Below are 15,650 nucleotides of genomic sequence, written 5' to 3' on the forward strand. Positions count from 1 at the left end.
GAAGGAAACTATAAAATTCAAATAACTGGAAGATACAAGGCTTAGTGGTATTGCTCATCACTGTCACAGGGGGAAACTTGGTCAGAGTCATGATTCAACAGAATCATTTCAGCTGCCAAGCCCATTTTCTCTGCGTCCCATAGTGCTAAAAAACAATAAAATTAAGCTCTGCTGTTACCTTAATATATTTTTTGTTTTTCTAAGATTTTTGGACCTTTTCCTTTCATCCTTTGACTCCAAGTTATGATGAAACACCTTGCCATAAGCAAAAGGCACTTTTTTTTTCCTCTTCCTGCAGGCCTTTTTTGATAAGGATTATATCACAAAGCACCCCGGAGACGCAGAGAAGATCACCCAGCTCAAGGAACTCATGCAGGAACAGGTACTGTTTTTCAGGTGCAGAAGAACATTGTTACATTGTCTGGATTCATCAGCAGTCAGTCTAAACATCAGATCCAACTGATTCATTCAGAAGCAAAAGATTTTTGGTACAGGAGATTTAAATACATTCAAACAAAAAACAAAAGGGAAGTGGGCAAGGTGATTATGACAAGTCAGTCACCTTATGGGAAGTATATTAAAAACATTAATGTACTTTCATAATGTACATTAAAAAAAGTACATTATGAAAGTACATTAATTTTGTTTTATACATTTATTATCCAACCGATATCTTGCTGCATTTCAAGCTTGCCATTCATTTTTGCTATTTTGTCTTCCTAGCAAATTTCAAAGATAATCGGAGACAGGATAGGTCAGGCTTGAGATTAAAGTGGTAGAGCCACATATGAAAACTTAATGCCTGTTTATATTATCTGCAGTTTTATTTTTCCATAGTGTCTCCTTGAAACATCTTGGTAGATAAAGCTGCGGGATGCTTTGATGGGAATGGGATCAGATAATCACATCCCTCTTAACTGAAAGTTTGGAAAGATATACCCCATTAAACAATGTGCCCAAATCTGAATAGACCTACTAGGCTTGTTCTTCAACAAATCACTGAATTGCATTTCAGATTCCCCATCTGTAAAATAATGCTTATTTCCCTTCAATCCTCAGGAGATGTTTGAAGATTAATTAGTTATTGTTTGTACAGACTTTGGATCATGTAGGGAATTACATACATCTTAAGCCTCCTATCATTGCTATTTTCTTTCATCTGAGACCTTATATAATCTCATTCAATCATTAATATTATATGTTTGACCTTTGAAACAGTGACCTTTAGAAGTAACTAATGAGGAACAGGAGGAGTGACTGCATGTGCCACACTGCTGCTGTTTGTCTCAATTATCAGAAACTCCTTTTAGAAGTCTCTGCTGGCAGCTCAGACACTGTCCCTGGCACTGGGAGGAGTTTTTGTCACAGGGCACTATCTCTGTGAGGGCATAATGCTATTCACTCTGCAGAGAGAATCTAGCTGGTTGCTGGGTTTTTGGGTTTTTTTGCAGTTATCTCCTAAGAAAAGCAATGCAACATGACACAAATGTACTTGCTCACACTTAAATACTTGTTCGAGTAGTATGAACTTGCCAGGACTCCAAGGCTTGCTTAATTAGCAGTCTTAAAATGGACAGTGGCATATTCCTTGCACATTGCCAGAACTGCAGGACAGACTTCTGTTCCCTCTCTTAGACACAATTTATTTGGGTTTCTGATGTTGCATTTCCTTTTTGCAGGTACATGTCCTAGGAGTGGGTCTGGCAGTCCATGAGAAATTTGTACACCCTGAAATGCGTCCCCTGCATAAGAAACTGATAGATCAGTTCCAGATGATGCGATCCAGTCTGTACCATGTAAGCCAACAGTAACTTTTCCAGTTTTGAATTTTATGATAAACATCTGTCAGTTGTAGTAAGGTTCACAAAAGAACTGGGCTGATACACCATTCATTGAACCTACTGGACTGCCAAATTACCAATGGAATTCTTGATTTTTGTGCAAGAAGGCAGTTGTAGAAAATATGTTAACTTGGCCTTTCAGCAAGAATTGTTAATATTTGTATGTTCTTTGTCGTATCACAGTGCAGTTGTAAATCCTAATTTTCAGTTGCTGTTTCACATAGCAGAAAATTATGTAAGAGGAAGAGTAACAGGATGTGTTGAATGTTCTCTTCGAAAGAAGTCCCATAATTGGAAGTATCATGGATGAAGAAAATATGCATTTTTCCATGAGGGACTTAGCTGAAGTGTGTTTGCTCTGCAGGAGCTTCCTGGTTTGGATAAGCTGAGCCCAGCCTGTTCAGGCTCCAGCACTCCCCGCAGCAACGTGCTGGTGTCACACGGCCCCATGAGCCCAGAGAGCATCAAGCTGGTACATCGACACAGGTAACTCTTCCCTCTTCTTCCCAAACACCCAGGGGCTCTGCACGCAGTTCCACCAAGGTTCCAGGATCTAAGAAGTACTTAGCAGTACTGCAGGGTGGCAGCATGAGTTCAGGCAGAAGTGCCTTATGTCTTCATTCAGTGCTTGGAGAATTGGAATAAGAAAGTTGAGAAATCTATCTTGCAGCAAATACTGAACACCTCCAGGTGTGACTCCATCACTTTACTTACTGTAGAGGCAGAAACACAAACCTGCCACTCAGTTCTCCAGACTCAATCTGACTTCAGAGGTCCCAACCTCTCCTACTTCTGTTGCACCAACATCAAATAACTGGGTCCTTATCTACCATAAAACTGTATGGCTTGTTTTAAAACCCAACTCAATATGTACCCATTTTGAAGGATCAAAATTGTTAACATCATTATTTTTATAATTCTGACTAAATCAGAAGCCAAATACAAGAAAGGCTGCTTTAGTGTTTTGATCAGTACATCAAAAAATGACCCTGTGGTGCTTTTTCAAACTGAATGCCCATATATTAAATCTAAGATAATGACAGAGGATAAAAATTGGCATTACAAGGACAAAATAGTGTTTTTTATATCCAGCCAACATTGCTTATTTGAAAACGCTAATTGCTCTTCTGTGTTTATTTTTCTTATTGGGTCACTATATTTTAGCAGCTGTGGAAAGTTGGTCCATGAATCCAGGATGGTGACAGTCTTTATGCTAGTAAAACTGAGTAGCTTATACTGTTCCCATGGCTTAGCAGTTGATAAACAGTGTCTGGGTAATAACTTTTTTTTCCTCAACATTCCTCACTTTGACAAGGCTTTTTTAGTTTTTAGGACAAACTAGGGAAATGCTGTGGTGTACAATGTATCAGTGTGTGTGGTTCAGAGTGACAAAGAAAAGTTCATTCCCTGAGGGAGATCAGGGTACAGCCTGCACACCAGCTGGGCTGTATTCATTTACTGTCAGCTACAAAATTGCCTTCAACTGTAATGCTGAGGCCCAGTGCATGCAATATGGAAAACTGGATTTTGACCTGTGTGTCTTGTGCTTGGATTCCTTTGGAATGTTTTTTTTTAAGCTGCTCCCACTCAGCATTAAAAATGTGACTGGTTTCAGTGGGTTCTGTTATAAACAAAACAGATATGCACCCAAGGTCATGATGTGACATTACCCTGGGTTGGGGTTCTGAAATTCAACATCCTATGTACTATTCTGTTTTACCTGTAATCTTCTTGTCACCTCTTTCATATTTACCCACATTTATGGATTTGTTTGAGCTTATTTGGCCTTCTTAGAAGTGTTTGACACCTAGAGGTGACCTAAAGCAGCAGGTAACTGTAGGTACTTATTAGTTTGGAAAAAAATCAGGCTTCACAAACAGGTTTAAAAAATAATTATGCTCTTGCTCTGTTTTTTCTTTCCAGCCCACTGAACATGCTTGGTTCAGTCCGACACTCCTCATCCTCTCTGTCGTCGCACACCTCCAGTGAAACAGGAAACCTGGTTATCCTGACTGACAGCTCTGTGGGGGAGACTGCTGAGGATATGTACCACATGCAGGTACAGCTCCAGCACAGCCAGGAGCAGTGGCTGGGAACAGCACAGAATAGTTCCAGAGGGTTTTGCTTAGGAGCAGCACACTTTACCTGAGTACATGCTCGGATCTGTCTGTGATACTTTTTTCAAAGAACTGAATAGGTATAATCTAACATCATTCAAGAAATATGACAGTAACTCACTAGATTAACTTTGGGAAGAAATCTGTTTGTACAGTGACTGTGGTACTGCAGTCCAAGGTCACCCTGCTGCTTTCAGACAGGGAGATTTTTATCCCTTTTTTTTTTACCTGCCCTGTTGAACATGTGCAGTTAGTGCTGCTGTTGGTCTGGGGAGGTGGAACAAGTCCCACAGTCCTGAGTGCAGGTTAGCAGTGGCCTGCACTGAAGCTGCCCTGACTCATCTGAGACAGGTAAATCCCTAAGGCACTGATGTGCTCAGGTCTCTCTTGACAGTTTCTCTGCCTCCTGCAGCTTGTTTATCCTAAGCCCAGGTACCAAGGCTCAGTCACCAATGTCTCTGTTTTATCCTCATCCCAGGCTAGTCCTTCCACCTCCAGCCTGAGCTCCACTCACTCGGCACCATCCCAGATGATTAACTCTGCCCCTTCCAGCGCTCGAGGTAAGCATGGACAGGCCCTGATGGCGGGGGGGCACCTGCAGATGTTCCCTAAACCTGGCAACCTTGGTGACTTACAGGTGAAACACCACCTATATTGAAACATAACACTGTTTCTCTTTTGGACATGTAAATATCTCTTCAATACGTTTTCTTTACAAATGGTTTAATTCCCCATTTAAGCTTTTTTCATCTATATATCAAATGTATCTCTAATACATGCTGGTTTCAGGCAGTTGAATTTCATAATGATTTTCATTGTTCCACCACAAAATTGTGGCAGGCAGTCTACAGGAAAACAAGAATAGTCCTCGGTATAGTACCTAAAAGAGAGATCATGAAGACAAAGGCAAAGAAATAATTTTACAAGCTTAAAGAAATTATGACAAAAAAGGACTTGAGGCAGTTTAGCAGAAACATATGTATACAAAAGTAGATGTATAGGATGAATGTTAAAAGATAGGAATTTTAATTAATGGAGATAAAGAAGGGCTTCCCTGCTGGGAAATTCTTGAAGAAAGGAAAAATATAAAAGCAGACTCTGGGGGTACTCATACTGCCTTTGTGTTACAGTAGCTGGTCTTGATAATTATTTTCTTCCCCAGCTGAAGCAAAACCATTCCGTGTGATCTCCTGACTTTCAAAACTTCTCTTCAAGGTTTTTGGTTTTTTCCTCTCATTTTGGGTTCTCAGTTGCAGGTTCTACACCTCTTTTCACAGGCATCTGAAGAAGGTGTCCAGGATATAGTCAGAGATAAAGGCTGACATTTAAATCTTACCCTTTTTTCTGTACAGGAGAATTCTGTGTCTCCTGATGGAGAGGGAATATGGAGAAGAGCCCTTTCTCTCAAGCAGTCTTGGGGCTTTTTTTGCTCCATCTGCCAGTAAAATCCCAATTGACTGGCTGTTGTTATGACACAGATGCAGCAAGGTGATTTAATTGAGGGATCAGATGGAGTAGAAAGGTGAGAAGTGAACATCTTCATATAAAGGCAAATAGCTGCACTAATTACCAAGGACTGGAAGGAAAATCATAACAAACAGTAACCAGGTGAAACTGGAATAACAGGAGAGGGAAGATGGAACTGAGGAGAGGGCTATCATGTTAGGAAGATGTCCCTAAGTGGATGTGCCTCAGCTGGCATGTGAATCTTTGGGGGGATCTGAAGGCTTTGGTGCTGTACTGTTTCACGCTGTTTTCCGCTTTAGAAGTCCAGTGACAGGCTCACAGTGACAGGCTGTGACAGGCTGTGACAGTCTTCCTGAGCCTGATGACTGCAAAGCATCACCAGCTTCCCTCTTTACGGTATTATTCACTGTTGCTTAGAAACCAACGTGATGAATGCTCCAAAGGCTCTGGGCTGCTGGGTGAGCCAACAGCACCTCCCAGGGATGGGACCCAGATAAATTTCATATGGGAAACAGTAAGAGAAGTAATGAGTTTGAAAAATATTTATATAGCCTGTGATACAATGTTTCTTCTATGCTGTTCTGTTCACTTCTACATTAGGTGAGCGCAGCATTCAGACATTACCCACTCGTGGGATTTCACTTCTAGTAAGGTCTCAGATGCAATCTGTGTTTTCCAGTGTGCCAGTCACTGTCCTGGTTATTACAACACTGCTGTTGGAAATGGAGCTCTTCCTAATGAGAAAAAGCCCTTACACTTAAATTTCACTGTGAATGCAGCTGTGTTCTTCTCCTTGGTGATTCTTCCTTTTGTTTTAACTGGGTGAATTTTATGTTTGTGAAAATGAGATCAGTATCACTGGCTGGAGCAAGGTACTTCACAGACATGACATGCAGCTCTGCCAATGCACCTCTATCCTTTTTTTTTTTCCTTTTTTTTTTTTTGGTATTTATTTATATTCTTTTTAATTTAGCGCTGGTGAAAGGTGCTGGATTGACACCACTGGAGGCTGAAGCCCTCTATTTACCCACAGAGCAGATACAGCATGGGCGGCAGCTGTGCAAGTTCCCCCACGCTGCCCCCACCCATGTGCCTCATCTCTGTCCTGGAGGGACCACCTCTAGAGGTGAGAGGATAGTTCAGTCTCCATGACCCATCCAACCCTTGGCCTTTCTGCTGAGACTGCCAACAAAGCTACGAGAGTCACGATGCTGCAGCTGAACACTTGTCAGATGGGAAGTGGACAAAGGCCAACAATTCATTTCGTAAAGGCCACCTAAATTTATCAACGTAACATCTTTGCCACCTGTGGCTTTAACCTGAGCATGCTTGGGTAGGATTTCTAGGGTTTAGCTGGATTTTTAAATGCTTCTCTCATTTATTTAAATGAAAATGCAGGTACTTAGACCACCTTCTCTGTTTTACTGCAGAGTCCTTTCCTGAGGAGATGGATATCTTTAAAACAAATTAGTTCCATCAGTGACCAAAGGAAGCCATGGCCTTTTGTATTAAGAATCCAGGAATTTAAATTGTTCTTCACTTCCAAAAAATTACCCTTTTATGGATCTTTAAAATAGCAACACAAGTGATTCTTTGGCTTGTTCAAAGAAAATAACTAAGCTATTAATCTATAAAGAACTTTTAAAGGATAGTCATCAAGAAAGTTGATCAATTATTTGATTTTATCACTGAACTGCAGAATAGGGCATCAAAATTTATACTACTTATAATATACACAAGTTACAGCAGAAGTCTTAGAACTGAACTCAGAATACTGCAAGAATTTTCTTATTCTGTGCTAACAATAGACATTAGTAGTTACTCATAATTACAAGTATGTACCTCTCAGTTTTCACCTGGCTTGACCCTTGAGTAGTTTCTTCCCTGTCAGGGAAGCACCACTGTTGTTGTGTAAAAGGCCAATAAGAAATTCAGTTCAGTTTGACTTCATTTGAGGTGGTTCATGAGGCACTGCTGAACTTTACTGCAGTTAAAAGATTACACAAGCCAGGGGTCAGAAAGCAAGAAACTACCTCAAAAAGGCCTGGTAAGAGCTAGGAGTGAGTTAGGGTTTATCAGTAATTTAATTTAAAATACAATTAGGACTCCTCCAATGCACTCAAAAAGCAATGCCCACATGACACTTGTCTGGCCTCTAAAGGCATCTCTGCTGCTTCCTCAACACTGTCCCTTGTTAACATGTAGAAAATGAGTCCTGGTGTCTTACTCAGCACTTCACAAGAATATATGTACTTATATTAAAACTTCCTTTTTAAATTAAAAAACAAAATAGGATTTGGTGCAGGAGCAAACTTTTCATAACCATAATAAAAATGATTAACCAGAAGAGATTCAATGATTTTGGAGTTTACATTAATGTTCAGTTTATTCCTTAAAATTAATACTTTTTACAAGTGGATTAATATATAATTTCAAAAGCAAAACTATCTCTGGCTTTAGCACAGGTTTTCCTTTCTCATTAGAAAGTACCTACAGTGCTGCACACATCAAGTGCACCAAGCTACATGCTAAAAGGAGTAAGCTCTGGCACATGCTGCAGCATTTTATTATGGCCACTGTCTGCTCTGGAAGCTTTAGAAGCTTTTTTTGACTTTGCTGTTTAAGTTTTGCCAGCCAGAAGCTGCAGTTATTGTGCTATGTGTCCAAAGCAGCAATACTTAAATTTTGTTTGCAGACCAGACACTTGGCATAATCGGTTACCATTTTTATAGGTATAGTTAATGACAAATTTAGGGTACCAGTTTTTTAAACTACCCTCTGCCAGCACATGTGGGATTTTTTAGGTCCTGCAGTCCAGGGTCTTTTGATGCTGTGATCCCATATAAAATGACAGCAGGTAGAGGTGGTTCAGTCTTTGATAGGAAAGAGCAAGGATGACGAGATAAATAAAAAGAAAGTTTGCAGTGTAGGTTGTGCTGTGCTGTAGTTCTGGGCACACCTAAAAGTTCAGCATCTTAACATTTGTCCTGCAGAACAGGACTATCTGTGACCTGTGAGGAAAAGACTCAGCACAAAGCGTTAACACTGTGTTCTCCAAGCTAATGTTGTACATAAAAGCAAAGAATGTCGTCCAATTATGTTTCTGTTCTATGTCTGGGGAGAAAATGAGTTCGGGACTAGAATGCAGATACTCTGCTACTGTTCATGTCACAGAGTGGGGGTGCAGATTAATCTGGCATCTGCCCCCCTCATGGAAATGTTGCAATTGTAGGACTTTATCCTGCATTCTGCTGGACACATTGTTCCTTCCACTGTGTGCTGAATATTAGTCCCCAAAACTGCATGTTTGCTTTTGCTGGGGTAAAAGCTGCATCAGCCAGCACCAATGCCTTTGCTCATATGTTGGAGTGCTGTCCAGGTAATGTGTGTGGTTGTGGAAGTTTGCCAGAGGGGGCATGTATTCCCCAAAAGCCGGCATGGCTCTGTAATGCGCTGTGTGCTGCCATCTGTTCAGTGCGTGTTTGTGACGCAATCAAACAATCAGTGCAAATTACAGCTCACTTCAGCAGCTTCACAACATCAATCCTGCCTAATATTGTGCATCCCAAGGGTTGCGTGTATCAGTAGTGTCAGACTTTAGGAAGTCACTAATGAGAATCATTCTTCTGGCAAACCCACTGTCAGCTGTTGCACATCAGAAGGTGTATTGTTATGTGGCACTCATCTTGAAGGACATGAGTCCCAAGTAATTCCACCTGACAGGAAGCTGTTGCATGAAATACGCCAATATCTTAAATGACAACTATACAGATAATTAATAGATAAATCAACCTTATTATTGCTACTACAAAACCTTAAGCATTGGTAAATGTCTGGTGTCATCCAAAGGGCTCAGTACAGCAACACAACAGTAATCATCATTACAGCAGCATTGTAAGCAAAGTGCCTCTCACATTTGTAGAATATGCTATTTATTATTTGGGTTGGTTTGCTTTAACAAGAGGAAGCTGACCAAGATAGCACCAGTTAAATGGCAACACTTACCTCTATCCAGAACCAAGGAATAAAGTATTTCCCCATAGATTTCTGCTTTAACTGAATGGTGTATCTCAAGCTTTTATCCCTTTCTTCCACGTTCAGTCTTAAAATGAACAATTTTATGGCATTTCTGTAACTCTACAATAGTTTATGAGGCAAAGGAGCATTAGGCACAGCCACAGCTGATTACACACAGATGCCCACTTTTTTTATGTTTGAAAGGAAGCACTTTGCAACATACCACTAGGGACACACACATCTTACACATCCCAAGTATCGTGGTATGTCCTTAATTGTATACAAGAAGCCAGTTCTTACTCCATCCTCGTGCTATGCACCCACCAACAGTCAGCTGCTTAGTGGGCTCGGCACCATGTTTCCTTGAGTCCTTTGAGCTCATGTGTCCGAGCCAAGCGCACAGGAGGACTGAGATCCCTGGGCATGCAGAGACATGGCTGTTGTTTGTCCCGTGTACGTGATTTTTCTCACTTGTTTACAGGCTCTCCCTCTCTACCAGATAAGTACCGCCACTCTCGGGAGATGATGATGTTGCTGCCAGCCCACCGGGACCGACCGAGCAGCGCCATGTATCCCGCAGCTATCATGGAAAACGGACAGGTAGCAGCTCTGATTTCTTTTGTGTCACTTCAGCCACCTGAAATTGTGGCTGTAGTTTTGCTGGCTTTGACCACCTTAAAGCTTTCTTTTTGATTTTTGGAAAGCACAGCAATTTAGGATCATTTTCTAAGGTAAAGCAGAACTTTCCCTATCAGTCCACCCCTGGAGGCACTGACTGTGGCAGTGGAGTGATACAAACTGTACTGACTACTAAAAGAGCAGACACAACCTGTGAAAATGGACTCACTTCCCAACTTTATCCTGTGAGCCCTGGTCCATTGCAAGTAGCTACACCATTTTCTTTATTTGTTTAGAACGATGGCCATCCATCCTGCAGTCTAGCCTCCAAGTTTATTCTAAATAACTTTTTGATTTCCAAAGGTATCAAAAACCATGAGAGGCTGAAATAATATACTGATATGTGGTTTTAAAAAAAATCTGTGCCCTAATTTCCCTGTACAAATTGAAAAGTGTGCCTATGTGTAAGCATTTAAATCTCACCCTGGCCTGAGCTTTTGAAAGGAATCTCCTGATCCTGCCCACTTATCACACTTGCACTGGGGAGATGTCTCAAAGCGTGCAAAGTCAATGTTCAAACAAAACCAAAGATAAGCTTCAGAGGGAAAACAATGTATTCCAGCTGCTAATGGGCACAAGGCCAGGCTAGAGTTAGTCTGAAATAACTCCTCCAGAGAGCAGGAAATGTGGACCCTCAGCACTGTTACATCCTAGAGATCTACTCATCTTGCACTGCAGTACCTGCCAATGTAGGCACAGCTTAAGGTTCCCAGGGAATCTTTAGTTTAAGAACTTCTTTGCTTAAAAAAAAGGAACATAAAGTCCCCATATTGCCCCAGCTGTTCTGTAACTTTTTTTAACTCTTCTTTGCTAACTTTCTTCTCTCTTAGCCTCCAAATTTCCAGCGCGCCTTGATCCAGCAAATGATTGGACCATGCAAACCTTGCAGTGATCCCAACCTGTCTGTGGCTGAGAAAGGTACTCCTTTTCCTCTGCAGCATGCATGCTTGCTAGCTACAAATTATTCCTCTGGTCATGCTACAGCAAGTAACAAATCGGCTTCTACATTTCCTGGCGGAGTGCATTTCTCGCACACTTTTCTAATTAACAGTTTAATTAACTGGGCCTTCTGCCAACCTACCATCATTTCAGAGCCTTCACAGTAGGGTGGGGTGGCACAGACCTCCTTATTTCAGAAAGCTTTCTGAGTTTAGCATTTTCTCATTGAAACAATTCCTGCAGCTTTTGTCAAGCAAACTTGCAAAGCAGCAAATGAGAAGTTATCTAAGAACAGCCCAAGATTGGGACTATATTTTTTACTCATGAGCTGTACTGGTTTTTAATACACATGTGTTGCAGAAAATACAAACATTCCTCATAATCTCTCTCTGAGGTTGTTTATATTTATTTATCATTAGCAATATATGCTTTTTTAACTCATTCCTTTGAAAAAAACAAGGCAGAGTCCCTGTAGAGAGGAAAAAAAATGAAAGAGGAGAAAGAATTTATTTGGTGTAAGAGAAAAGGAGCAGCTTGTGAAGGAGATGTCATGGACAAAATGATGGGCTCAAAAATTATCTGAAAGGCAGAATTCTGAAAAAGCAGAAGAGGGCAAAACTCCTGAATCAGAATCTGAGACAAGGAGGCTGACTAAGCAAGCAACAGTCATGTATGGCTGGAAAAAATTGTATCCTAAAAGAATTTTAAGGCCAGGAAAGACCACTGCAGCTATCTAGTCTGACCTACATAGTACACTCAGATTTTTATCTTTTTGTTTCAGTAACTGTGCCAGAACTAAACTGTACCTCAAAAAAAAAAAAAAAAAAAAAAAAAAGCTGAATTTTATTTTAGTATTTCTAATAAATCAGAATCCCCTACTTCAACATGAGTGGTCCAGACTGAAACCAAATAACAGTTCTGAATAAATGGCAGAATGATGACTTGATGACAATAATGAGTGATGACAAGAGAGTCCAGATGGGGAGTGAGGGATAAGGAGCTCCATCTTAGCAATGTTAGTTTGAACCAAACATGTCATATGACAGAGATGGTGAGATCGTTGTACGGGACAGGAAAAAGACCTGAAAAGGGAAGGCAGACAAGTATTTATTATCTGTCTAGGAAAAATTATTTGAATTTGTATCTGTGGGTGATATTATGCAGGAGTGTGGTATTCAGTGCCAGGAGATCAAAGACAGAATCCCTAAGAAGCCACAAAAGACACAGGTGATGTTCAGTGCGGATGGTGAGGCAGGAATCCCAGCTCTTGTGCCTGGCTGGTGGCAAAATGCAGTTACAGGTGCTGCTGGCAGGCCTGAATCCTCAGCATTCTATGTAGTTGGATGCCATCTGTCCTGGATTTTGTGAGCAGTCAGGGCCCTGACTTCCCCCACCCCCTCTTGGCTGTGTCAGAAGTTCTGTTTGGTAATTCCCAGTGACAGTGGTGACATCAGTTGCCTGGGGCAGAATGGTTCAAATGCAGCCTCCCCACTAATGAAACTTGGCCCCTGAACAGTCAGAGAGACTTGGGCTAAGTCACAGCACTGGGAGCTCCCTGCTTCAGTTCTTCCCTGAAGCAGTTTGGCTAAAACACTGTTTTTACTGAGCAACAGCCACTGTTCAAAATCATCTCACCTTCCTCCAGCACTCCTAAATACTCAAAAGGCTGTGAATGAGGGAATACTGAGAAAGCCTAAATCAATTTTTCACTGGGGTACCATGTGTTCTTCTTCACATTCTCATTCTGCATCTCAGTGTTTAAAAAAAACCCAAAAACAAGCACACCAATAGTTTTACAGGCCAAGCAAATCAGGTTTTCTCTTGAAACTTTTCATTTGATGATGGGATATGGCAGGAGAGATGAGCAAGGCTGGCACTGCTGTTTCATCTTGTCCCTCTGTTTTAGCTCGTTGACACCAATTGCAGAAGTGCAAATTAGAGCACTATGGCATGTGTACAGGGAAAATCCATCTGGAGCCACATTACTTATATAGAGAGGTAGGCCTTGGTTTGAACCTGTTCTCTGTCAAGATTTTTCTTCATATACCTTTCTCAGGTTCTCTGGCTGAGAGTCTCTCTTTAAAAAAAAAAAAATTATATTTTGTGGGGTTTGTTCTGTCTTATGGAGCTGTCACTTCATGATCTTTTTTACTTTAGGGAGTTTTAGGCCTTGGGGAGCCCGTGCTCATGATAATTCATGAACTAGGGAGAAAAAAAAAAAAAAAAAAAAAAAAGAGAAACCTTTCAAAGTCATTTTAGAAAAAAATGCACCAAGAATGACTGCAGGCATTTTAATTAAGGAGAAAGCCTCTTCAGATGTCAAACTCCATGTTTATTTCTCCAGGCTTCTATTTTGCAAACTGAAGATGGAAAAAGCTATTTTTATCTCAGTTTTCTTTGACAGGCTCAATTAAATACTTTTTTCCCTTTCTTTGCTAATCTGAAGAGATTCCAGTTGCTTATTTGTTTTTAAATAAACATACAACTATTGTATGTATCTTCTCAGAATAAATCAAGTCTTGTTTGGAAGGAAGGTGCATTTTAATAATGTTCAAGGTTGACAGAATTCTCAAGATCTTGAAAAGGTTCATGTTCATGTCAAGAAGCAGCTTTTATGTCGATGAAAAACCAAGTCCATGAAGTTAATATTCACTCTCTTAAATGCAGCAAGCCTTGTTCTCTCTATACTTCCTGATTCACAAAGACTTGATCTCTTCAGGAGACTTAGTAATACAAGGAGGCCAAACTGTTGTCTTTAAATATTTTGTCATCAAAGCTCTTGATCAACTCTGTAGCTTAGTAAATTTAAGATATGAAGTAATTTCTTTTGCAACAGATTGAAACAGATTGAGGTATAATTTCCTTCATGTCCTTTATTCAGTCCTCACTGAGCCTGCAGTGCAGCCACAGGCTGTCCTGTGCTTCCAGAGGGCTTTGCCATGTTCCCTTGTCACCACTCCCCACAAAGCAGGACAGCTCACACCTGAGATCCAGCCACCGTTCCTTTGGTGGGATTTCATTTCTACCTCCACACTGATTTGCAAAAATCCTGCCCAAGTCCTACTGCTCTTCAGATTTGCTAGAAATGAGCTCAGGGATGGAGGGTAGCTGGGCAGACTAACCCTGCAATCACCTAACTTTCACTTCCTTAACAAAGCATCTCTAAACTTAACACTCTGTAGCCTTTCTGTGCTTTCAATCCTGCCATTCTCTGAGTCCCTGGAATCTGTCTCTCTGCTGCTGAAGAGCTCACACTGGAAAGCCAGTGCTGGCCCCACAACCTCCCTGTCCTGTTACCGGAGTTACATATGTTTCAATCCTTCAGCTGTGCCAGCAGCACCCAGTAGCTGGAGCCTGGACAGCGGAAGCCGAGAGGCGCTGCCATTCCTGTCTGCCCACGCTGGGAGCGTCCTGGCCCCACCAGTGCCTCCCCGAAGCCTGCCCCATGGTAAGGACGTGCCGAGCAGACCTGCTGCAAATGCCTGCAGGTCACACACAAATCCAGACCACCTAAAGCTGACTATAGCCTTTTCCCCCCACCCCTGTAAAAACAATCAGATACAAAAACCCTGTAGTCTTTACCGGTCTGCTAGGTTTTCAGGTTTGTTTTTTTTTTTTCAAATCTTCAAGTTCTTGCAGTCCTTAAGCAATGTGGACTTGTGTGTACTTTGGGACTAGAATTAAGTGTGAGAATGCCAAAGCTTGGTGTGGCTTCTTATCAATGACCTACTTTACCAATAATTTAGGCTTACAGAATCAAACTTCAAATGTTCATTGTTTAAGAGCCTGTTGCCTTGCCATGAAATTCTCAATAATGGAGCAGTGAAACATCTCTCTCTGCACTTAATTTCTCCTTAGCAGCCTGTGTGTGACAGATGCACTCCGCAGTATCCATCAGACAGGCAGCCCTAGACTGGTGTTAGCAGCATTTGGAGCTGTTACCTGGCATTACCAAGCTAAACCCAGCTCTGTGGCTGCAATGAAACAACACAAGTCTGCATTTCTGACCCTTGTTTCGTTCCAGGACACTACTCACTGCACTTCGATGCCTTTCACCACCAGCTCAGTGATGCTCCTCCGGCACTGCCCGCGCGAACGTTGCGCAAGGTAATGGCAGGAGAGCAGAGAGGGATGCAGGAGCACAGTGGGCTCCTGAAAAGGATCCCCCCCTTCTCTGCTCCCACCAAAGAGCTTATGAACACAGAAACACTATTTATAACATGCTAGTAACTTGCACATGAGAAAACCCACCGAAAGTTCTTAACCTATTCCACAGCTGAATGCTACAGAAATAACTCACGGGATTTAGGTCCTTCCCTTTTCCTTTTTTGCACCATATGCTGTGATTTCAGCACCCTAATATCACCTCAGCTGCTGTTTCTCTAACAGCTCTGGTGTTGTTGAGTGCACTTGTCTGCCCACAAGTGGTACTTCCATACATGTAAACCAATAATCCTTGACATTCTGAACATAAATGGAACTGCGTCATTGTTAACAACGCTGTCACAAAAGCTGAAATGGGGATCAACACACAAGATGCAGCATTGCCTCCTTTGTCAATTTTAACCTGGTTTTGTTTCTCTCCAAACAG

At 41.4% G+C, this 15,650-nt stretch overlaps 1 protein-coding gene across 10 annotated transcripts in view; it reads left to right on the forward strand.

Annotated features, from left to right (window-relative positions):
* DOCK3 (dedicator of cytokinesis 3) overlaps nucleotides 1-15,650 on the forward strand; it is a 181,216-nt gene that overhangs the window by 161,068 nt on the left and 4,498 nt on the right. For 5 of the 10 annotated variants that reach the window (XM_050979181.1, XM_050979183.1, XM_050979184.1 and 2 more), the window contains 10 exons: nucleotides 299-382; nucleotides 1,680-1,796; nucleotides 2,206-2,327; nucleotides 3,765-3,900; nucleotides 4,437-4,518; nucleotides 6,399-6,551; nucleotides 9,924-10,042; nucleotides 10,951-11,038; nucleotides 14,385-14,507; nucleotides 15,084-15,166. In XM_050979181.1, coding sequence (XP_050835138.1) covers nucleotides 299-382; nucleotides 1,680-1,796; nucleotides 2,206-2,327; nucleotides 3,765-3,900; nucleotides 4,437-4,518; nucleotides 6,399-6,551; nucleotides 9,924-10,042; nucleotides 10,951-11,038; nucleotides 14,385-14,507; nucleotides 15,084-15,166 — 1,107 coding nt within the window. Of the gene's footprint in view, nucleotides 1-298; nucleotides 383-1,679; nucleotides 1,797-2,205; nucleotides 2,328-3,764; nucleotides 3,901-4,436; nucleotides 4,519-6,398; nucleotides 6,552-9,923; nucleotides 10,043-10,950; nucleotides 11,039-12,965; nucleotides 13,058-14,384; nucleotides 14,508-15,083; nucleotides 15,167-15,650 lie in introns of those variants that run through there. The other 5 variants (XM_050979185.1, XM_050979189.1, XR_007778606.1 and 2 more) reach the window with 4 other exon arrangements.

Source organism: Serinus canaria, chromosome 12 (assembly GCF_022539315.1).
Source record: "Serinus canaria isolate serCan28SL12 chromosome 12, serCan2020, whole genome shotgun sequence".
NCBI lineage: Eukaryota > Metazoa > Chordata > Aves > Passeriformes > Fringillidae > Serinus > Serinus canaria.